General features: G+C 42.5%; 1 protein-coding gene across 1 annotated transcript in view; it reads left to right on the top strand.

Annotated features, from left to right (window-relative positions):
• The first annotated feature begins 1,413 nt into the window (after positions 1–1,413).
• Positions 1,414–22,118, top strand: part of LOC112069567 (acyl-coenzyme A thioesterase 6-like) — a 25,053-nt gene continuing 4,348 nt past the window's right edge. The window contains exons 1-3 of the mRNA XM_024136899.1: positions 1,414–1,533; positions 12,929–13,315; positions 15,689–15,909. Coding sequence (XP_023992667.1) covers positions 1,414–1,533; positions 12,929–13,315; positions 15,689–15,909 — 728 coding nt within the window. The remainder of the gene's footprint in view (positions 1,534–12,928; positions 13,316–15,688; positions 15,910–22,118) is intronic.

Below are 22,118 nucleotides of genomic sequence, written 5' to 3'. Positions count from 1 at the left end.
ATAATTTTCACAATTTCACAGTATTTTTCCAACCTCATAATGTGGAAATATATATAAATCACRTTTTTGACTCCACTGGACCTTAATAGAAGTGTTTCTTATTTTGGCTTATTAACCATAAATTTAAGAATTATTGACTAATAAAAAATTACTCCCATATCCAGACCAACTCTCCTCACCAGTGCTAGACTGAGAGGGAATCAGTTTTTTTTGTCCAGGGTATTAGGGCAGGTGAGGGTACCTCCATGGCAGTATGGACCCATCTACACTGATGCTGATCACGTACTTGTTGTTGGAGCAGATCTTGACGCTGTTGATGCTGCCACTGTGCCCAGTGCCGATGTCTGTCACCTCCCCCTCAGAGTACCCCCCACACCTTCACCAGCTTGTCATCACCATTCGCCACCTATGTGGAGACACAAAGCATACATTATTATGGGATATCAGTGTTTCATTTAGTCTGTTGTCAGTGCAGTACAATGGGTACAGTACAGACTGTCTCATCTTACAAAGGCTTGATGAATGATGTCTCTGAGAGACAATGAAATGTTGTGGCCTGAGATTAAATTGAACTGTACAAACCATACATATGCTGTTTCTTAATTTGAGCCAGTTTCTCACAGCAGGAAAATAATCCTGCAGCAACAGGAAATATGAATTATTATGTGGATTATAAATAATGGATATTTTTTGTAGGGGTTTGATACATCTTTCATTAGGGTAAATCAAGTCTGAAACTTTAAAGTGGAAATTACAAACTTAACAAGATTTAAGGTAACGCATCTGTATCTGTCACAAAATGGTCTCCATCGAGGGTGATGTGCATTCCATTAATGGATCCTGAGAGGGACCCTTCTACTTCTCGTAAGGCAAACCCGTCATGCACCTCCCAATCGCCAATCCGTCTCAGAAAAGATACAGTAAGTTAAATATTACAGGCCTTGTGTCACGTTCTGACCATAGTTCTTTTGTATTTTCTTTGTTTTAGTGTTGTCAGGGCGTGAGTTGGGTGGGTAATCTATGTTTTCTATTTCTGTGTTGGTTTTCTGTGTTTGGCCTGATATGGTTCTCAATCAGAGGCAGCTGTTTATCGTTGTCCCTGATTGGGAACCATATTTAGGTAGCCTGTTTTCTGTTGGGTTTTGTGGGTGGTTGTTTTCAGTCTTTGTGTGTCTGCACCAGATAGAACTGTTTCGGTTTTCACGTTTGTTGTTTTGTATTTGAAGTGTTCAGTTTTTTGGTTTATTAAATTAAGATGAACACTAACCACGCTGCACTTTGGTCCTCTCTTTCTTCCACCGACGACAGCCGTTACAGAACCACCCACCAAAAAAGGACCAAGCAGCGTGGTAATGGGYAGCAGCAGCGATCGCAGGACTCCTGGACCTGGGAGGAAAATCTGGACTATACAACATGGGACGAGATAGAGAGGTGGTCGATCAACCCAAGGAGAGTGCCGGATCCCGCCTGGGATTCTYTGGAGCAGTGCGAGGAGGGATACCGGCGAATGGAGTTGGCACAGCGATTAAGGAGGTCAGAGAGACAGCCCCAAAAATTCTTGGGGTGGCACACGGGGAGTGTGGCTAAGCCAGGTAGGAGACCTGAGCCAACTCCCCGTGCTTACCGTGGAGAGAGAGCGACCGGGCAGGCACCGTGTTATGCGGAGATGCGCACGGTGTCTCCGGTAGGCAGGCATAGCCCGGTGCGGTACATAGCAGCACCTCGCATCGGCCGGGCTAGAGTGGGCATCGAGCCAGGTGCCATGAAGCCGGCTCTACGCATCTGGTCTCCAGTGCGTCTCCTCGGGCCGGTGTACATGGCACCAGCCCTACGCATGGTGTCCCCGGTTCGCCAGCACAGCCCAGTGCGGGCTATTAAACCTCGCCGCACTGGCCTGGCTACGGGGAGCATTCAGCCAGGTAGGGTTGGGCAGGCTCGGTGCTCGAGACCTGTAGTGCGCCTCCACGGTCCGGTCTATCCGGTGCCTTCTCCACGCACCAGTCCGCATGTGGCAGCCCCTCGCACCAGTCCAGTACCACCAGTGCCAACACCACGCACCAGGCTTCCTGTGCGTCTCCAGAGCCCTGTACACCTGTTCCTCCTCCCGCACTCGCCCTGAGGTGCGTGTCCTCAGCCCGGTACCACCAGTGCCGGTACCACACGCACCAGGCATCCAGTGCGTCTCAGGGTCCAGTACTCCCTGTTCCTGCTCCCCGCACTCGCCCAGAGGTGCGTGTCCCCAGCCCGGTACCACCAGTTCCGCACAAACGCACCAGGCTACTGTGCGCCTCAGCAGGCCAGAGTCTTCCGTCTGTCCAGTGCCGCCTGAGCCGCCCGTCTGTCCAGCGCCGCCTGAGCCGCCCGTTGTCCAGCGCCACCTGAGCCCACCCGTCTGTCCAGCGCCGCCTGAGCCGCCCGTCTGTCCAGCGCCGCCTGAGCCGCCGCCAGTCAGGAGCCGCCAAAGCCGCCCGCCAGTCAGGAGCCGCCAGAGCCGCCCGCAGTCAGGAGCGCCAGAGCCGCCCGCCCAGTCAGGAGCCGCCAGTCAGGAGCCGCCAGAAGCCTCCCGCCAGTCAGGAGCCGCCAGAGCCACCCACCAGTCAGGAGCCGCCAGAGCCGCCAGCCAATCAGGAGCCACCAGAGCCGCTCGCCAGTCAGGAGCCGCCAGAGCGCCCGCCAGTCAGGAGCCGCCCTCAGTCCGGAGCCGCCCTTCAGTCCGGAGCCCGGCCTTCATTCCGGAGCCGCCCTTCAGTCCGGAGCCGCCTTTCAGTCCGGAGCCGCCCCTCAGTCCGGAGCCGCCCCCAGTCCGGAGCCGCCCCCCAGTGTCCGGAACCGCCCCTCAGTCTCGACCACCGCCTCAGTCCAGTGGGGCCCTTTATTAGGGTTCCCAGGCCAAGGTCGGCGGCGAGGGTCGCCGCACAAATGACGTCAACTGAAGCGGACAAAGAAATGGTGGAGTGGGGTCCACGTCCAGCGCCAGAGCCGCCGACCGCGGACAGATGCCACCCAAACCTCCTCCTATAGGTTCAGGTTTTGCGGGCGAGTCCGCACCTTGGGGGGGGGGGGGGGTACTGTCACGTTCTGACCATAGTTCTTTTGTATTTTCTTTGTTTTAGTGTGGTCAGGGCGTGAGTTGGGTGGGTAATCTATGTTTTCTATTTCTGTATTGGTTTTAACAACCGAGCACGATTTCTTTGTTGACAAAGGACAACTTGCCCAAGATTCTGATGGAAGCTCGTCCAAAAGTAAGAGCTATTTATGATGTTATTACGTATTTATGTGGAAAAATGTAAAAGGATTTGTCCGCCATTTATTGCGGCACTGGTCTGGCTGTAACGCACAACGTTTAAAATCTAACACAGCGGTTGCATTAATAACTAATGCATCTTTCATTTGCTGTCCACCCTGTATTTTTTTAGTCAAGTTTACGATTATTTATCGATTAGATTAGGTGCCTCTCCAAGATGGCGCCGCCAGAATGCATGAAATGCTGCTACTGATCACATTGTATAACCACGATTTGTGCTGCTAAATATGCACATTTTCGAACAAACCTATATGCATGCTGTAATATGATGTTACAGGACTGTCATCTGATGAAGTTTATCAAGGTTAGTCCAATTATATATCTTTTGCTGGATTGTTACGATCGCTATTAACATTTGCTGCTGGTAAATGCGGTTTGTGTTTCTGGTATTGTGGTAAGCTAAATAATGCTATATTGTGTTTTCGCTGTAAAACACTGTAAAAAATCTGACATATTGGCTGGATTCACCAAGCAATGTTGGGCTTTCATTTGCTTGTACGCTGCATGTTTTTCAGGAAATGTTTTATGATGAGTAATTAGGGTATTTGAACGTTGGTCTCTGTAATTATTCTGCCTGCAGTCGACGCGCTATTTTCAGATTGCAGCTACAATGTTGATTAGACACTGTGATTTGATACCTGAAAATATGCACATTTTTCTAAACAAAACATATGCTATGACATAAATATGTTATCAAGGACTGTCAATGCTGATGAGAGGTCTTTTTCTTGGTTAGTGGGCTGGATTTATATCTTTATTTTGGGTCGAATTGTAAGATGGCTACCTAGTGCACGGAAAAAAATGGTTGGGAAAAAAAAAGTTGTGTCTTTTGCTATGGTGGTTAGCTAATAGAAATACATATTGTGTCTTCCCTGTAAAACATTAAAAAAATCGGAAATGATGGCTGGATTCACAAGATCTGTATCTTTCATCTGGTGTCTTGGACTTGTGATTTCATGAACATTTGATTATATGATATCCCTGTAGCTTTAGGCTAGGCTATGCTAGTCTGCTTTTTTGATGGGGGGGATCCCGGATCCGGGTTTGTGGCTCGTTAGAGGTTTTAAACAAGGAGAGATAATTTTCCAATGAGGTTTTCTCTGTGAAGAAGTAAACATCATCCGAGATGAAGTGGGTGACAGAGACCATCTGGTTGCCTGAGTCATAGCTATGCTGTCTGCTATGGGAATAAACAATCCCTTAGCAGAGAATACAATGCACTGTCATTGTCACTGCATTACGCTACTATGACATCTTCCGCTAAAATATGACCAGTGGCAAGGAGATGGCGCTCACACACGACTCACTGTGCGATCAATCATCCATTGTGTTTCAAATTCCATGGTAATAACTGTAAATAAATACTATGGTAGTCATTTACCCAATCAGAGTTGAATTCTCCCTCAATACTTTAGTCTGTTGTACAAATGAGTCTGACCTCAGTAAATGCTCTTCTATATATCCTACTGTGGTGGATGTACCTTTCTGTCTGTGCTACTAGTGATGATCTGGTACTCCTCAGGGTGGTAGCAGACACTGGTTAGAAGAATATATCTGCTGCTTCTACTTGTTTCACAGTTTCACTGTTAGTATTTGATTCTATTTGTTAAACTATTAGTCCTTTCTTCATATCAATAGCATTATAAGCAGATTCTGTTATGAATAAACATGAGCCAAGGCTTGTGGTTTTTGAAAACGTTGTTTATCTGGTAGCCCTAACACAGTGCAGTGATTTCATGCCCACTAACTAAAGGTATCTATAATAATATCATTTGGTGGGTGCTTATATTTGTCCTATTTCATGCACGTAAAAGTGTGTATTAATATGCATGTGTGAATTGGAAATGTGTATTTTTGCATATCCCAACTCTCCTTGAGACACCCTCGGAAAGTGGTGTCACGGGCCAGGGTCTGCCATTATCAACGGCGACCCTATTGTACTTTGTAATGCTCATGGGTTCTTTTATCTCCATCATGTTTGTTTATCTTTATCTCCATGGTTTTTTATCTCCATCATTGTTGTTTATCTTTATCTCCATGGTGCTTTATCTTCTTGACTTTACCTGTCCCTCGCCCTCCCCGCTGGCAATCCTTCTTGCAGCCTCTGGTGGTGGCGATGCTGTCACTCACACCCATCTGTGGCGTTGTGCACAGTCATCATCAGCCTGTCTAGTCTCAGGAGTGAAGCCACGGATCTTCCCATCATTCCAGGCTGAAAGAAAACTGCACAAAAGTCAATGACTGGGAGAAATACAAACAATGAATGTGTGACAAAGTATTGTTTCTTCCATCCGAGTAAAAATGGCACAACTGTTGTTGCCCAATAAATCACCACCAGAGGAATGCATTTGCATTTCCAGACAGCAGACACGGCTATAATTAGAAAGTCCCTGAGTTTCTGCTGCTAAGAAATGGAATTGGGAAATCCGCCACTGATGATGCTCCTGCCGTCAATCATGAATTCCACAACGTTGCAGCAGGTCATGATTGGGCACAGTGATATGTAGCACTTCTTTAGAGGTTCCGTATGCCACCTTCCAGATGTCATTCTCAGAACATGGCAAAGAGCTCAGATGAGCCACTGTGAGATATACATCAAGATAATATGTTAAATTAAAGCACTTATTAACAGCCCAAATGAATCGATCTAGCTATTGACAATGGACTAATATAAAATCATGCTTAACAATATCTACTTTGGAGGACAAAGGACATAACTTACAGTAAATGATAGTATAGCCCCTCTACTGGTGTCATTTAAAAAGGCAAATGGCTTCAAAATGAACAGCCAGTCAAGCAGATCAGTCCCTATTTGTATTCAGTAGGGGACTGAGCCTGACACAAATGGAATGTGATGGCGTATATTATGTGACCTTTTAGCCTGTTGTGTCACTCACATCATTCACGGCGCTGTTATGGCTGTGGTGATCAGGTGTGAGCTCCTCTTTGAAGTCAGTGTAGTGAAATGGCAGATCTGTGTCACTTCTGTGCCCACAAACAACTGGTGACCATCACCACGGGGGCTATGGATGTCACCCCTTTCCAGCTGAACCTTCCTGCCAAAGAGTAGAAACCAAAGACTACATGTACAGGTAGTATCATTGAGTAGTACAGTGGTGTATTAGATGCTTTAGAAGATGACACAGGATTACTGAGTGAGAGATAACTATAAAGTGAATAAAGACCTCCATTCCAGACACTTGACTCACTTGATGTTTTGAAGTTGGATGAGGATCCTGAACAGAGTGAACGTGCCATCTCCTGAGGGACAATATGTTGCCTGTCTTCATCACAGATTGTGTTCACCCATGTAGACAACAAGCAGAAATGCATGCTGAGTTCTGTACTGCAGTCTAACTAAGCCAATATTTAACTCCTCTTCCGTGTAACTTTTTTGAAGCCACCTTGCTGAACTTCTGTTCACAGGGCCACGGCCCATTAAGAACTTGGTCTTGAGATTGACTTTCAGGATATCCCCACCGGTGCCACAGTAGAATAGTATAGCTGATCCCAGCCTTCCTCGCGGGATCTGTACCATGAAGCAATAGCAAGTTATTCAGGCTGCAAACTGCAGTATGCTGAGGAAATAGCACTCTCACAAATGTATCAGGGCTCTACAGCCTACATTTTTCAACATAGGTGCACACGTGCTCCTTGTATGAAAGGTCAGCATAGAGCCCTGTGTATAGCCATGTGTTAGTGCACTCTATGTTCTGATATTGTAATTTGAATAGAACAAGAAGGCCCGCACTCTGTTAAAGCTCCCAATTCACAGATTTATCGATCTGAAGCGGATCTTAGCCGATTTATGACCTAACGAAGATCCGTTTCGGATCAAAACGTCAATAAATCGGTGAACTGGGAGCTTTAACAGTGTGCGGGCCTTCTTGTTCTATACTAGTATTCTTTATTAGCCCAGCACCTATGTTTTTAAGGATGTGGTATGACCACAAACTCTTCTGATATTGTAATTACCCAAATGCATTTCACAAATTGTTTTCAGCTGCCCTGTCTGACATTCAGTGGACCTAATCTTGTGGGGAAGATCCCAAACGGGGAGAGTGTCGCTACAAGAGATGATCCTTATAGGCCTTTAGTTGTGACATTTCATTAGAAGGTGTGCCAAGCCAAAATGATACAAAAATAGCTATTTAAATATACGTACTGTTCTCCCTATAGAAAGATGTTGTCACTTGTGTTGGAGTATTGCAGAGTAAGGCAGTGACCACCACTTTGGGCTGAGGCCGGGCTTCCACAAAAGGATTCTCTGTTTTCTATATTCCATACCACTATATGGAAATTACAGACACACACAGTTATTCAGTTAAAATGTATGAATACGACTATTTGTAACTATTATATTATAACAGAGGATCCGAGTCAAATGTCAGTATTTCACTAAATTTGACACACTATTGCTATGGGTAGTACCTGCCATCATCGTGACCCCCAAGGGTCACCAGGTACTTGACATTGGGGGTAGAAGGCCAATCCTTCCACCTTTGCTAACACCAAATGATATATTAAATCCTTAAATGTTATGACATACTAAAAGCAAAACTGGTTACCTATGAAGATATGTAGAAACTGCCTCTCCAATAGAAATCTTTGATCACGTTATCGGGTCTAACGAATGATGTATATAAACTCTGGATGACTTACAGGGGGGGGCGCTTACTCCTCCATTGTAACAAATATTTTGGAAGCTATAGAAATTCATTGTTTAATGACTACATTAGGTTTGACACATGTATTCTATTACAGACACCTCAATGCATACTTTAAAATGATATTATGTTAGATAAACATAAAACTACCAAATAAAAATAAATATAACAACATTTTCCTTAAAGTACTTTTTTTGTACTAATGTTACTGTCCCCACTACAACAATACAACACTTAAATACATGTAACTTTGTCCTTTAAACATTTAATTGAAATACTATATAATTCCATTCATTCCTATGGTGGACTGCTCCTACTGGGTAATGCCAATGTGGCCGACGGTGGCTTCAAAGCCTCTCAATGGGCAATACATAGCATTAGCAATCCAGGGTTTATACACACATCATTGGGTCTAACAGTCATCTCGCGCAGAACTACGCATGTGCATCCGTCAGATCAAAAGGCACTCTTTCGATATAAAGTTGTTTTTGACGAAAATGAAAACGTGTCACTTTGTCACTTTGGCGAGGTTGGAGTAATAACATGTTCACCTACACAAGACATTGTCTCAAATCTAGGTTGTGCCTTTAGATTTCGAGACAATTAACAAATAGGAAGAATTGTTTACATCTCTCATTGACTGCTCAAACCACGRTCTGGTCTGCGGAGCCTGCTTCACAAGCGTTCCCGGAAGTCTTGGGAAAATGTTTTTGTAGGGTCCACTAGCTATGTGATATTATTCAGGATTTTTTTCTGATCGATTGATGAACACAGTAATCAGTTCAGAAGAGATGACTAATGTCTAGCTAGCTAGCAAGGACATACCAGTATAACCAATAACTGCATCAAGATCAATAAGTGAAATATTTTGTGTATATCCAACCTACTGGTAAACGTTTACGAAGCACTCACTTTTTAGCTTCGACACCGACTGCCAACAAAACTTTTTACACAGCCCTCCAGGTAGCAACGCTTGGCCCAGGAGCACCTCTGTGCATGCGCAGACTAAACATTTGACCCATATTGAAGGAGAGATTACAATGTTTCAAACCTTTCAGTGGACTCAATTTTCTCTCATKATTTTGGCCAATAACTCATGCAGCAGCGTGAAATGTGTGATAAGTTTGACAGAAACTCTGAAAATAATATATTTCATTTATATAGAGCTTTCATTACGCTCCACCATCCAGGCAAGCACACTCTCCTCTGCTTCTCCTTCTATGGCTCCTCCAAGACCCAGAATGAAGCAGGTAGTGACATTATATAATAACTTATCCTTATGGCTGAGTTCATACCTATTCTTATATCACCCGTGGAATGCTCTTCTCTGTTGGAGTTTTGCATAATGTGTTGTGACTCAGTGCCCCTTGACACCTCAATAAAAGTGGTCATGCAAGGGCAGCCACTGTTCAGTGTAGGGGTCTTTATTGGGGTCACATCCGTCTCAGATCACTCATCTGTGTGGAAGACACCCATTCATGACCATGTGAGCTGGATCGCAGGCTTGTCTTTGCCATGATGACAAATGAGGGAACAAAGTAATTATCCTGTCATGGTCATGTATGACCTTAGGAACCTTAATGAAAGAGCGTATTTAGTGAAAAGCTGCAGTTGACCTCTAGAATTGCATTGTCAGGAGAAATACGAAGAACATCGAAGATACAAGACTCACTCTCTCTTTAAAATGTCTCACACCAAAGATTAACTTCCTCTGTCCAAGTATTTGGTATAGCCTAATACAYACCTCTTTATGCAGACCTTTTGTGCCAAATGCCAAACCATGTCATTTTTTTGTTGCAACAATGACATTTCAGTCCAGGAGATAAAACCTGAGGACAGTCAGAACACAGCAATTCCTGCAGATGGATGTGKAAAAAGACAGAAGAGGTGTAGGACAATAGGACACCATGTCGTCACTGAAATATCTAGATCAACAAAACATCTTAAACTGATCCCCATAGAATTGAAAGTGAACAGACAAATCCGTCGTAAGGAAACCCTTCAAAATGAATGTTGAAACTTAAAAACAGTGGTCTAAAAGTCCCAGTGTTGGGTCTCCGTGTGCAGTGGTGATGTTACAGTACTCACGCTCKAGTAATCCAAGCTTTTTCCCTCTCTGATACCGTTGTTCAAGAACTATTTGAGGAACAGCATGTTCATTGAAGAATAGCCAGGAAAGAGAGGAGACGGGGCTCCCCATTCTAAGACATTGTTGTTCCCCCTGCATGGGCAGCCCTGAGACCCTCTCCTGGCAGCACTCCAATGTGAACGAACACAGGCCTTACATGCGCCTGATTGGCTCAGCAGGTCTCGGCAGGTGGCTAATTGAATAAGCTTTTAATCTTCACACTATCGCCGCCCTGCTGGATCAGAGGCACAGGGAGGCAGAGATCAGTCTTTTGGTAAAATACTTAGTAAACATTTCAGGGGTGTAATATTCACAATAACCTCATGGACAACAGAAACATGACTACCCAAAGATAACTAACAGGATGCATTCAGATGATAATAATTTCATCTGATTTGGGGACTGTGAGGTATGTGGGGTGGTTAAAAACCAACATACTATACTGGCATTTTGACCTCATGTAAGCATATTTTTTTAATCAATGTTGATATTGGAATCAGACATAATTAAAATAACATTAAATTAAGAGATTAAAAAAAAAAATCTGAAAGGACAATGTAGACAAGTGTTGAAGTCTCTGTTATGCTACTTGGATTGCCTCAATTTACATAAAGTCCACATACTGTGACATAGTTGTTTTTACCAAACCACAAATAAACTCTCTCTCATCTGGCCTCAATGGCCCTGCACTGCCTGTAGACTGTCATTCCAGCAGGCTTCTATTACACACCACAGAAGCGTTTATAAAGTATACCCACACAGGCCAAAATACCCACACAGGCTAAAATACCCACACAGGCCAAAATACCCACACAGGCCAAAATACCCACACAGGCCAAAATACCCACACAGGCCAAAATAGAGTAATTGATCATTCAAACGGGAGCGAGTTGTAATCTTTTTATTCTTACGTCCTGTAAATGCATTTCCAAACAGCCCTCTCCAGTTACTATAGCCATAGGTTGTACAGATGTTTCCATATGAATCTGGAGTCCATTCACACATAGCCTATCACACMWAGCATACAAMCATGCATTACTGATGAATGTTAAACTATCAATGTTACACAGTGGTGGCTGAACATGTTGGCTAAGGCATGGCATATACCAGGGAAGAGGACACAGGGGGTATCTATGGGTTCCCGTTGGGGTGGTGGTTTGTTGCCAGCTGTTTGAACCACATGTTCAACTTCTCCAGATGGTGGAGATGTCTTTGTGAATGTGTGTGTGTCTGTGTGCGTTTGAATGAGTTAGTGTGTGTTTCAAATCAAATTTGATTTGTCACATGCGCCGAATACAACAGGTGTTGACCTTACAGTGGAGTGCATACTTACAAGCCCTTAACCAACAATGCAGTTAAGAAAATAAGTGTTCAAAAAGTATTTACTAAAAATAAACTGAAGTAACAAATAAATAAATATAAGAAAAATAAAAAAAAACAAATAATTAAGGAGCAGCAATAAAATAACAGTAGCGAGGCTATATACAGGGTGTACCGGTACAGAGTCAATGTGCCGGGCACAGGTTAGTCGTGGTAATTGAGGTAATATGTACATGTAGGTAGAGGTAAAGTGATTATGCATGGATAATTAACAAGGAGTGGCAGCAGTGTAAAAATGGGGGTGGTGGTTGCACAATGCAAATAGTCTGGGTAGCCATTTGAGTAACTGTTAAGCAGTCTTATGGCTTGGGGGTTGAAGCTGTTAAGGAGCCTTTTGGTCCTAGACTTGGCCCTCCGGTACCACTTGCCGTGCCGTACCAGAGAGAACAGTCTATGACTAGGGTGACTGGAGTCTTTGACCATTTTTGGGGCCTTCCTCTGACACACCTAATATATAGGTCTTGGATGTCAGGAAGCTTGGCCCCAGTAATGTACTGGGCCATACGCACTACTCTCTGTAGCACCTTACAGTCAGATGCCAAGCAGTTGCCATACCAGGCAGTGATAAAACCAGTCAGGATGATCTCAATGGTGCAGCTGTAGAACCTTTTGAGGATCTGAGGACCCATGCCAAATCTTTTCAGTCTCCTGAGGGGGAATAGGTTTTGTCGTGCCCTCTTCACGACTGTCTTGGTGTGCTTGGACCATGTTAGTTTGTTGGTGATGTGGACACCAAGGAACTTGAATCTCTCAAAATGCTCCATTGCAGCCACGTCTATGAGAATGAGTGTGTGCTCGGTCCTCCTTTTCCTGTAGTCCACAATCATCTCCTTTGTCTTGATCACGTTGAGAGAGAGGTTGTTGTCCTGGCACCACACGCCCAGGTCTCTGACCTCCTCCCTATAGGCTGTCTCGTCGTTGTTGGTGATCACTGTTGTGTCATTGGCAAATTTAATGATGGTGTTGGAGTAGTGCCTGGCCGTGCAGTCATGAGTGCACAGGGAGTACAGGAGGGGACTGAGCATGCACCCCTGAGAGGCCCCTGTATTGAGGATCAGCGTGGCGGATGTGTTGTTACCTACCCTTACCACCTGGGGCTGCCCGTCAGGAAGTCCAGGATCCAGGGTTTCTGGGACAATGGTGTTGATGTGAGCCATGACCAGCCTTTAAAAGCACTACATGGCTACAGATGTGAGTGCTACTGGTCGGTAGTCATTTAGGCAGGTTACCTTAGTGTTCTTGGGCACAGGGACTATGGTAGTCTGCTTAAAACATGTTGGTATTATAGACTCGGACAGGGCGAGAATCAATCGGAATAATTGGGGCCCTGGGGACTTTCTACATTAAAGGGGAGGTTAACTTGGCCCCAGACAATCTATCTTTTTTTTTTTTTTTTGCTTTAACCCCTGTGACAAAAAAATACATGTTTTATTGTTTTTATAKGTACAGGGTCCAGGAATAGGAATCCTGTCCATCTCGAAGAGTGGGCACCTGGCTCTGTCCATGGCCTCTTTTCTCTCTGGCATCTCAGCCACAGCCTGGATCAACGGCAGCAACGCTAATATGGTGGCGCCACTGCACTACAAAGACCTCATCATCCCTTCCRTCACGCCTATCGTTGAGAACGTCACCTTCTCACCGTCCGGCATCCTCGACATCCGAGACGCCTTACCGGACCCAGAGACTGAGGGGAACCGYGGTTCTGTGATCCCAATAGAACGTTCCAATTCTAGGTTCCTCTTCGCYGCCTCTGAGGACGACAGGAACTGGAACAGCTGTCTCTTCGCCCAACAGGCCGCCGCCCGGCTGAGGCATCATGGGAAAGAGAACTTTGAGGTAAGGAAATAAACCTGAACACAAACATTTTGATAGCAAAAAGTTTAATCAAGTACTACTAGATAATCACATGATGTTTAAGCCTAAATTGCCTTTACTCAATAGCAGGGGTTGAAACTGAAATTATTCTTCCAATAGTTTCGTTCTGAACAGAACCTCTATTTATTTTGTTACGTTCCATTGTTTCGACCAGCATAATAAAGTTTTGAACCGGTTCGAACCAGAAAAAATGACTGGTTTATAGAATTCCTTTTGGTTCCTTTTAACTACATTTAGCTTATTAAATTACCACACCAATCAGTGCAGAATCTGCAACTAGAGCAGCTTTCTATGGACCGGGCAAGCTAGTTGTTTGCATGCTTGATGACAGACAAGTGATGAGTGTGAGATGCGACTGAAATTTTGCTGCGTAGGGGGAGAGCGAGAGAGAGCGGTGGACATGGAGGAGGCTTGAGCAACTGTGCGTCATAGTATGACTTGCATTTTAATGTGTCTAGGATATTTGTAGTAGGCTTATAATTACTTCACTGAATTATATACTAGCTAGATGCTTATGGAGGAGCGGCTAATATGGACGAACTTTGAGCGTCAGAGTTGTCTCAATGCCGTGATAACTATAGTATTCTTAACTAGCCTAGAAAACTAGCTGGCAGGCAGACACTGAAAGGCAGAGACACCCCTTTGATTTGAACGAAACCTTCCATACATACAATGCCTTCAGAAAGTATTTATACCCCTTGCCTTATTCCACATTTTGTTGTGTTAAAACCTGAGAAAAATAAGAAACCTGCACACTACTCCTGCTAGTATCACTGCTCTTTATCAAGCTTATCAGCCTCGAGGCCTTTGTCAGAGCCTGAATTCAAAATGGATTAAATGGATTTTTTTTCCTCACCCATTTACACACTTAAAAAAAAAACTTTTGCAAATGTATTGAAAGTGAGATACAGATATCTCATTTACATAATTATTCTCATCTCTGAGTTAATACATGTTAGAACTGTGGTCACCAACCTTTTTTGAGCCGAGATCACTTTCAAAATGCAGGCTGAGATCTACCGTTCATGTTTTTTTTAAATCATGACTTAAACATAAACCTATGCAACATTAACCTATTAAAAACAGTTCTTTATGCAGTATGCTATAGGCCCRATACATTATCACTTTGCTGTGCACTCAAGGAAGCAGCAGACATGGTGATCTGAGCAATCCGATTGGCTAGCGGTAGGCCTATAGGTGCACTTGATTTACTGTCCGGTTTGTACCTTCAGACACTTGAAATGGTTCAAAATGGAAACACAGTGGTGGGAAAAGTACCCAATTGTCATACTTGAGTAAAAGTAAAGATACCTAAATAGAAAATGACTCAAGTGAAAGTCCCCCAGTAAAATACGACTTCAGTAAAAGTATTTGGTTTTTAAATATACTTGAGTATCAAAAGTTAATCAATTACTAAAATATACTTAAGAATCAAAAGTAAAAGTATAAATAATTTMTAATTTCTTATATTAAGCAAACCATACGGCACAATTTTTTTRTTTTTTTTWATTTACGGATAGCCAGGGGCACACTCCAGCACTCAGATATAATTTACAAATTAAGCATGTGTGTTTAGTGAGTCTGCCAGATCAGAGGCAGTAGGGATCCACGCCCATATTTATTAGAAAAATTWATTCATGCAAAAGTGTTTTGAAACATATACTGTTCTTATTTACAAGAAGTTACTCCAAAATGACACTACATTATTTACCATTTTGTTTAAATAGGGCACAACATCATCTGGAACACAACCAAAACAAACAGCAAATGCATCCAATAAATGTTAATCATTATGGACCACATGTAGCAGGTTAAACCTGGAGCGTGGGGCACGGTTCGTGAGACTGGACCGTTGTCATACAGGTCTGTGATTTGTGAGAATTGGGGTAGAATTATTGTTCAACACCTATTTTTTTTTTAAATCACCTTCCAATATTTTATAGATTGAACTTGAATATGACAACTTTCAGGATGGATCAAACCACATTTTTTTTATTAATCAATATATTTCGTGCGTAAAGACTCTCCAAACAAGTTTGGATTTTTATTCATACAAACTTTTCTAACACTAAAATGTACCTTAATAATCTACAAAATCAGAGTATTTTTAAATCTACCAGTTGGTGCTGAAATGGAGACGAATATACATACAGTGCATTCGGAATGTATTCAGACCCCATGACTTTTTCCACATTTTGTTACATTACAGCCTTATTCTAAAATGGATTCAAAATTGTTTCCCCCTCATCAATCTACATACTACCCCATAATGACAAAGTAAAAAACACATTATTTTTGCAAATATGTTCTGTCCTCTTTTCCTTTCACCACCAGGTGGTGATGTACCCCAGGGCGGGGCATTTTCTGGAAGTACCCTACATGCCCCACTGCCCGTCAGGCTTCCATTCCACGGTTGGTCAAGTGGTGGTGTTTGGGGGAGAGGCTAAAGCCCACCATCAGGCTTTACTGGACCTGTGGAGGAGGGTCCAGGAGTTCTTCAGGAAACACCTGAACAGGAACAACACTGCCCAGAAAGCTATGTTATATACTAGAGGGTAAGACCAGTGTTTCCGTTAGGAACATTTGGCACCGGACAACATAACCGGGAAGATTTTAATTGACCAGACATTGAGAAATGTACTGGACATCCGTATGCATTCAGATCCGACTACAAAGAGAGAGGGAAAGAAACTGCTGACCTGGCGAGGCCAGTGCCATCAATAAACGAGGGATAGCCTGTTGGCCAAATGAGCCACATTTTAATTGTCCTTAACAGCCTATAACAAATTACAAAAACAGTTCAGTGTTTTAGATGTGTAGCATAAGCAAACATGTATGGCCTATTGTTATATTGGTTTTTACTTTCCTAAAACAATTGTCCACCTCGCGGTTCATCCGTCTGAGATTTGAGCACTAAATGCATCAGGGCATTGCATGCATATGCCTATAGGCTTAGACGTCCACTGTATGATATTAATATTTAAAAAATACATGTAAAATAAGAGAAACTTGTTCCTTGCCCCAGAGACGGAGAGAGGAGATATGCCAGTGGCATGCTACGACACCGCCATGCATTTGTCAGATGGTTACAGCGTCTGCAAGATATAGGTGGACAGAAGGAGGCTTATTCATTCATTTTCAATCAGAATATTTTTTATAAAGATAATCATTATATTGTTTATAGGAGTAACTCTGGTAGGCCTAAAACTTTCTTCCTCACATAAACTTCACCTGTCAGTCGGTTGGAGCGTCGGTGCGGACTGCCTTCATAGTCCTGCAGCAGCCAAAGTTTAATTGGCCTAATAGCCACACCAAACTTTCACAAAATGTTCTACACTTTATTATGGAAATATCAAAAGTCAAGTCATTGTTTATAGAGAAAATATGAGCAGGTTATTATATTGTGGTAAACACACCATTATACAGTTATATAATTTGGCCATTGAATTTTTTTCATTTTCTTTCAGAATTAAACAACACCCTTGTGAAGCAATTACCAACAAACGCTAGTGCCTACCGTACCCAACAAATGACAGCAATAGGCTAATAATATTTATTTTACAACAGGCCCACTTTTTAACCTATTTTAAACTAAATACGAAGCACACACAGATTGGATTTAAAACGAAAATGTCTCAACAGAATTATGCAAAACACGTTTTAAATATTTCAAGAACTGGTTTAGATTAATAAATAGGCCTACAATAATAGCCATATACAATAATAGGGTAATGATAAAACAAATTATTATAAATGTGAAAATAAATAAAAGTTCCGAGATAGCGAGTTGCGCAGGAGCCTGCATTTGGACGTGCCAATGTTCTTCTAATCTTTGTCTACTACAATATTAAAACATGGTCACACAGAGGACATTCCCCTTGTAAGCTTTTCACTGTAGACATACTTCTTTTCCCCTCTAACTTTCATTTTACTTAATGACCGAAGAAGGATAGGAAAAAATTGGTTAATCGCTCAGCACTATTGAGCAGGGCCGGACTACCGCGTTTGGGGCCCAGGGGCACTACATTCTGCCATGGTGTTGAGAGAAAAACGTGCAGTTTTTTWAATAATGCTATTCTACACATTTTGTCAGGAGGCTAAAAGAAAATGTTGCAGTTTTAACACTAATTTCCTGCAATTCTACACAAATTGCTATCATATGCTATGCCCGTTCGGTAATCTGTCCCTGCTAGTGACTAACAAAATCAATGGAACCCTGTGGTATTCAGCCATGGTTACTACAAGTTTATATAGATGGCAAGACTAACTTACCAATCTAAAAATTGTTAGCTAACATGGCTAGTTGAGTGACTGACATATCAAAATTAAAACTGCTGATGCACAACCAAATTTGAAAATTGCACCTTGTGTATTTTACTGAGGGTTACAAAATTCTGGGAACTTTAAATAAAAAATCCCTGGTTTTACAGTTATCCTGGTTGGAGGATTCCGGATTTCCTGCTTATTCCCTCCTGATTCTGGGAATCTGTTTTGGAAATTGATCCGTGGGCGTCAAAATTAATTAGATGTTTTTGTTACCGCTTCTCAAGAGGGACAAACAGTAATATTGCAGTTTTTTCTAGTTTATTTTAAGGGAGTATGCGAGGCACAGACGTTCACTTTGCTTAGCCGAGTTCTGCTAGGAACAAACCTTTTACCTTCCAATATACATTTTTAAAAACGATTTAGTTACGAATTGAACTTTAATTAAATGAGTTGACTCTTCACATGGAATGATTTCACTGAACAACAAAAGAAAGGGAATATTGAATGATCCATAGCATCTCCTAAAAAATGTTTTCAACATACATCTGTAAAATGATAGTCTAGAAACTAAAGCTTTTGTTGTCTTCCTCTCATGCTTCCATATCTTCTCCCTGGACCTCCTCAATGTCCACCTCTTGAACATCAGACTCTGAGGGCTCATCTTCACTGTCACTTTCCAACCATGTTGAGGATGGCTCGTTGTCAGGCTCAAAAAGCCTCAAATTTGCCCAGATGGCCACCAATTTTTCAATCCTTGCATTGGTCAGCCTGTTGCGTGCTTTGGTGCATGTTATCCCAAACAAGGACCAGTTGCGCTCTGAGGCAGCTGATGTTGGTGGGATTTGGAGGATGATGGAGGCAACAGGGCCTCAGATCCACAAAGTCCCTTCCACCAGGTGGCTGATGCAATATGACAGTTGTGCCAACATATGTCATCTCCATCCCAAAGCCCTTGCTTGGAAGTGCACTTCGCCAGACTGCCAAGAACCTTGGCCTTATCCAGGAAAAGGTGGCGAGACACAATAGTGATGACACCATGGGCCTTGTWGATCTCTGCACCAGACAGGATGCTCTTGCCAGCATACTTGGGGTCCAACATGTACGCTGCGGCATGTGTGGGCTTCAGGCAGAACTGCAATTTCCTCTGCTTGGAGCAACAGTGAAGTGGGCAGGGCAGTATGGATTTCTTCTCTTACATTTGCAAGCAGAGTCTGAACATCAGACAGGATGGCATTGTCTCCCTCAATGCTTACCACTCTCTCCCAAAATACATCATCCAGGATGAGCCTCTTGATGGGGCTGTCCATATTGGCAGACTGTGATATGGCCATTTCTTGGAGAGACTGCTTCCCCTCCAGGAGACTGTCAAACATGATGACAACACCACCCCAACGGGTGTTGCATTGCAGCTTCAATGTGGTGCTCTTATTCTTCTCACTTTGCTTGGTGAGGTAGATTGCTGCTATAACATGATGACCCTTCACATACCTAACCATTTCCTTGGCTCTCTTGTAGAGTTTATCCATTGTTTTCAGTGCCATGACATCCTTGAGGAGCAGATTCAATGCATGAGCAGCACAGCCAATGGGTGTGATGTTGGGGGTAGGACTACTCGACTTTAGACCAAGCAGCCTTCATGTTCGCAGCATTGTCTGTCACCAGTTCAAATACCGTCTGTGGTCCAAGGTCATTGATGACTGCCTTCAGCTCATCTGCAATGTAGAGACCGGTGTGTCTGTTGTCCCGTGTGTCTGTGCTCTTGCAGAATACTGGTTGAGGGGTGGAGATGTAGTTAATTATTTCTTTCCCACGAACATTCGACCACCCATCAGAGATGATTGCAATACAGTCTGCTTTCTCTATGATTTGCTTGACCTTCACTTGAACTCTGTTGAACCCTGCATCCAGCAAATGAGTAGATAATGCATGTCTGGTTGGAGGGGCGTATGCTGGGCGAAGAACGTTCAGAAATATCTTCCATTACACATTGCCTATGAGCATCAGAGGTGAACCAGTTGCATACACAGCTTGAGCAAGACATTCATCAGCGTTTCTCTGACTACGTTCTTCCATTGAGTCAAAAAAACTTCTGATTCCAGGAGGACCATGAGCTGTTGCTATCGATAAGGTATCTGATTCATCATTTTCACCTCGAATAGAAGTAGAGGGTCTTTTGTCAGAGGTTGCTTGTTGTGAGCGCTGAGGGAACTTTATGCACTTGGCCAGATGATTCTGCATCTTTGTTCCATTCATCACATATGATTTGGCACAGTATTTGCAAATGTACATACAGCTGTTTAGAAGTGTGTAAGATATTGAGAATCAGCTGTACATGTAATGGAATAATGCACTGTGCATGCAGAGCTGCAATTCCATTGAATTGGGTATAGTTTAACCTAAATATGCCAAAAGACCAGAATTGCCTTTTGTGTATCCCACAAAAAAGGTTCACTGTTATAAGCTAACTTTTTTGATGAATTTAAGCAAAATTCCCGGGCTTAACTTCCCATGTAAAATGTCCAACCCTTTGCAACCCTAGGTAGGTGTCATCTTAATTCACAAACACTAACAGGTACTGAGGGTAGAGATTCTGTTATTTGTTATTTGTGTGAAATATTTATATTCTGGGATAGTTGTTCACTGAAATGCTATCATTAGTTGCTGATGCTACTACAATGTAAATAAATGTCTTGCGCTTTCCGTTATAATTTTAGGTCAAATTCACATGGTAAAGTAATTGATTGTAAAGKATTAGCCAATCAGTGGCTAAAGACCACCCACTTACATTGATTGACATATCCCTTTATATTGAATAAGACCATGAAATTATGAAAAAGGCCATGAAATTTGGAAATAGATCATGTGATACAGCGCCATTAATGAAGCGATAAATGTTATAATGAAAAAATCAGTTGGGAAATACAATGTGTCATTAGGACATAAAATATGGTAACATTTATATAGAAAAGTGACACTATGAAATAAGACAATGACCAGTATTCATTATTCAAACTTTTTAATTAATACAAATTTGTGTCAATCTCTCCTCCTGTTTTTAACATTATAAGCAGATGTATCGTGCACACCATCATTTATTGGCTGGTAAATAATTTGGGGGGATTTTGACCTAAGGCCTTGACTTTATCCTAATGAGTCCTTCACAGTATGCAAATGGTCACCACTACCGTCTATCAAATAGCAACATGCAGTTGTTAAAACATATATTTGTGTGTGAGTAAGCAATAATCATCTCTGGGGTTGGCAGCTGTCTCCTTCCAGCTTTGGCTTCCCGTTGCAACTTGTTTCTTTAAGTTAGATTTAGACCACAAATACCACATGTCCCTTTTAAAACGCAGGTGCCTTTCCATTTTTTCTGTCATTGCAAAGTTACACAGAACGTGCTCAGGAAGAGGGAAGAGTTTAGATTGTATATCCTATGTGATTGTGCCTCAACTTTTCATGACAAAACACATGCTGTACTGTATAGAGATACCTAGTCCTTTGATGTAAAGAAGTGATGCTAGCAAAAAGTACATTCTATGTATACACAGAACTCTCCCCCTCAGTTAAAAAGACAGGGCAAAGCGTTTCTTTAAAAGTGTTGCAGTTTGATTTACTGGTACTGTAAGGTCAGCTTTGATACTTTCACTATAGGTTTCTGCTAAACTAGCATTATGTTCCCAATGTCATCAATACATTATGGACTGTATTCATGAAGAACTCTGATTTTCAACCCCCAAGGGAAGTAATCTCTGTGGAAAGCCTCAAATAACAAAAATAGATTAAGTTAGTGTGCTACTCTATGGCTTGCTCTGGTAAAGCAGTGAAATTCATTTTTTTGAAGCTGAACATGGAGAGAGAATTTTCCAATGTGGTTTTCTATGAAGAAGTAAACATCATCCTAGATGTGGCCCACAGAGACCATCTGGTCGCCTGAGTCATAGCTATGCCGTCTGCTTTAGGAACAAACAATCCCTTAGCAGAGAATACAATGCACTGTCRTTGTCACCGCATTACGCTACTATGACATCTGGCGCTCACACACGTCTCACTGTGCGATCAATCATCCATTGTGCTTCCATGGTAATAACTGTAAATAAATACTATGGTAGTCATTAACCCAATCTGGAATGAATTGAATTCTCTGTCAGTAAATGCTCTTCTATATATCCTACTGTGGTGGTGGATGTACCTTTCTGTCTGTGCTACTAGTGATGATCTGGTACTCCTCAGGGTGGTAGCAGACACTTCTAACCAGAGTATACAGTATCTGCTGCTTCTATTTGTTTCACTATCAGTTTCACTGTTTCACTGTTAGTGTTTGATTCTATTTGTTAAACTATTWGTCCTTTCTTCATATCAATAGCATTGTAACCAGATTATGTTATGAATAAACATGAGCCAAGGTGTGCAAGGCTTGTGGTTTTTGAAAACGTTTATCTGGTAGCCCTAACATGTGGGTTTCATGCCCACTAACTAAAGGTATCTATAATAATAT

This window comes from Salvelinus sp. IW2-2015, unplaced genomic scaffold (genome assembly GCF_002910315.2).
Source record: "Salvelinus sp. IW2-2015 unplaced genomic scaffold, ASM291031v2 Un_scaffold1051, whole genome shotgun sequence".
NCBI lineage: Eukaryota > Metazoa > Chordata > Actinopteri > Salmoniformes > Salmonidae > Salvelinus > Salvelinus sp. IW2-2015.
The sequence above is the reverse complement of the archived record's forward strand: the minus strand, read 5'-3'. Positions and strand labels throughout refer to the sequence as shown.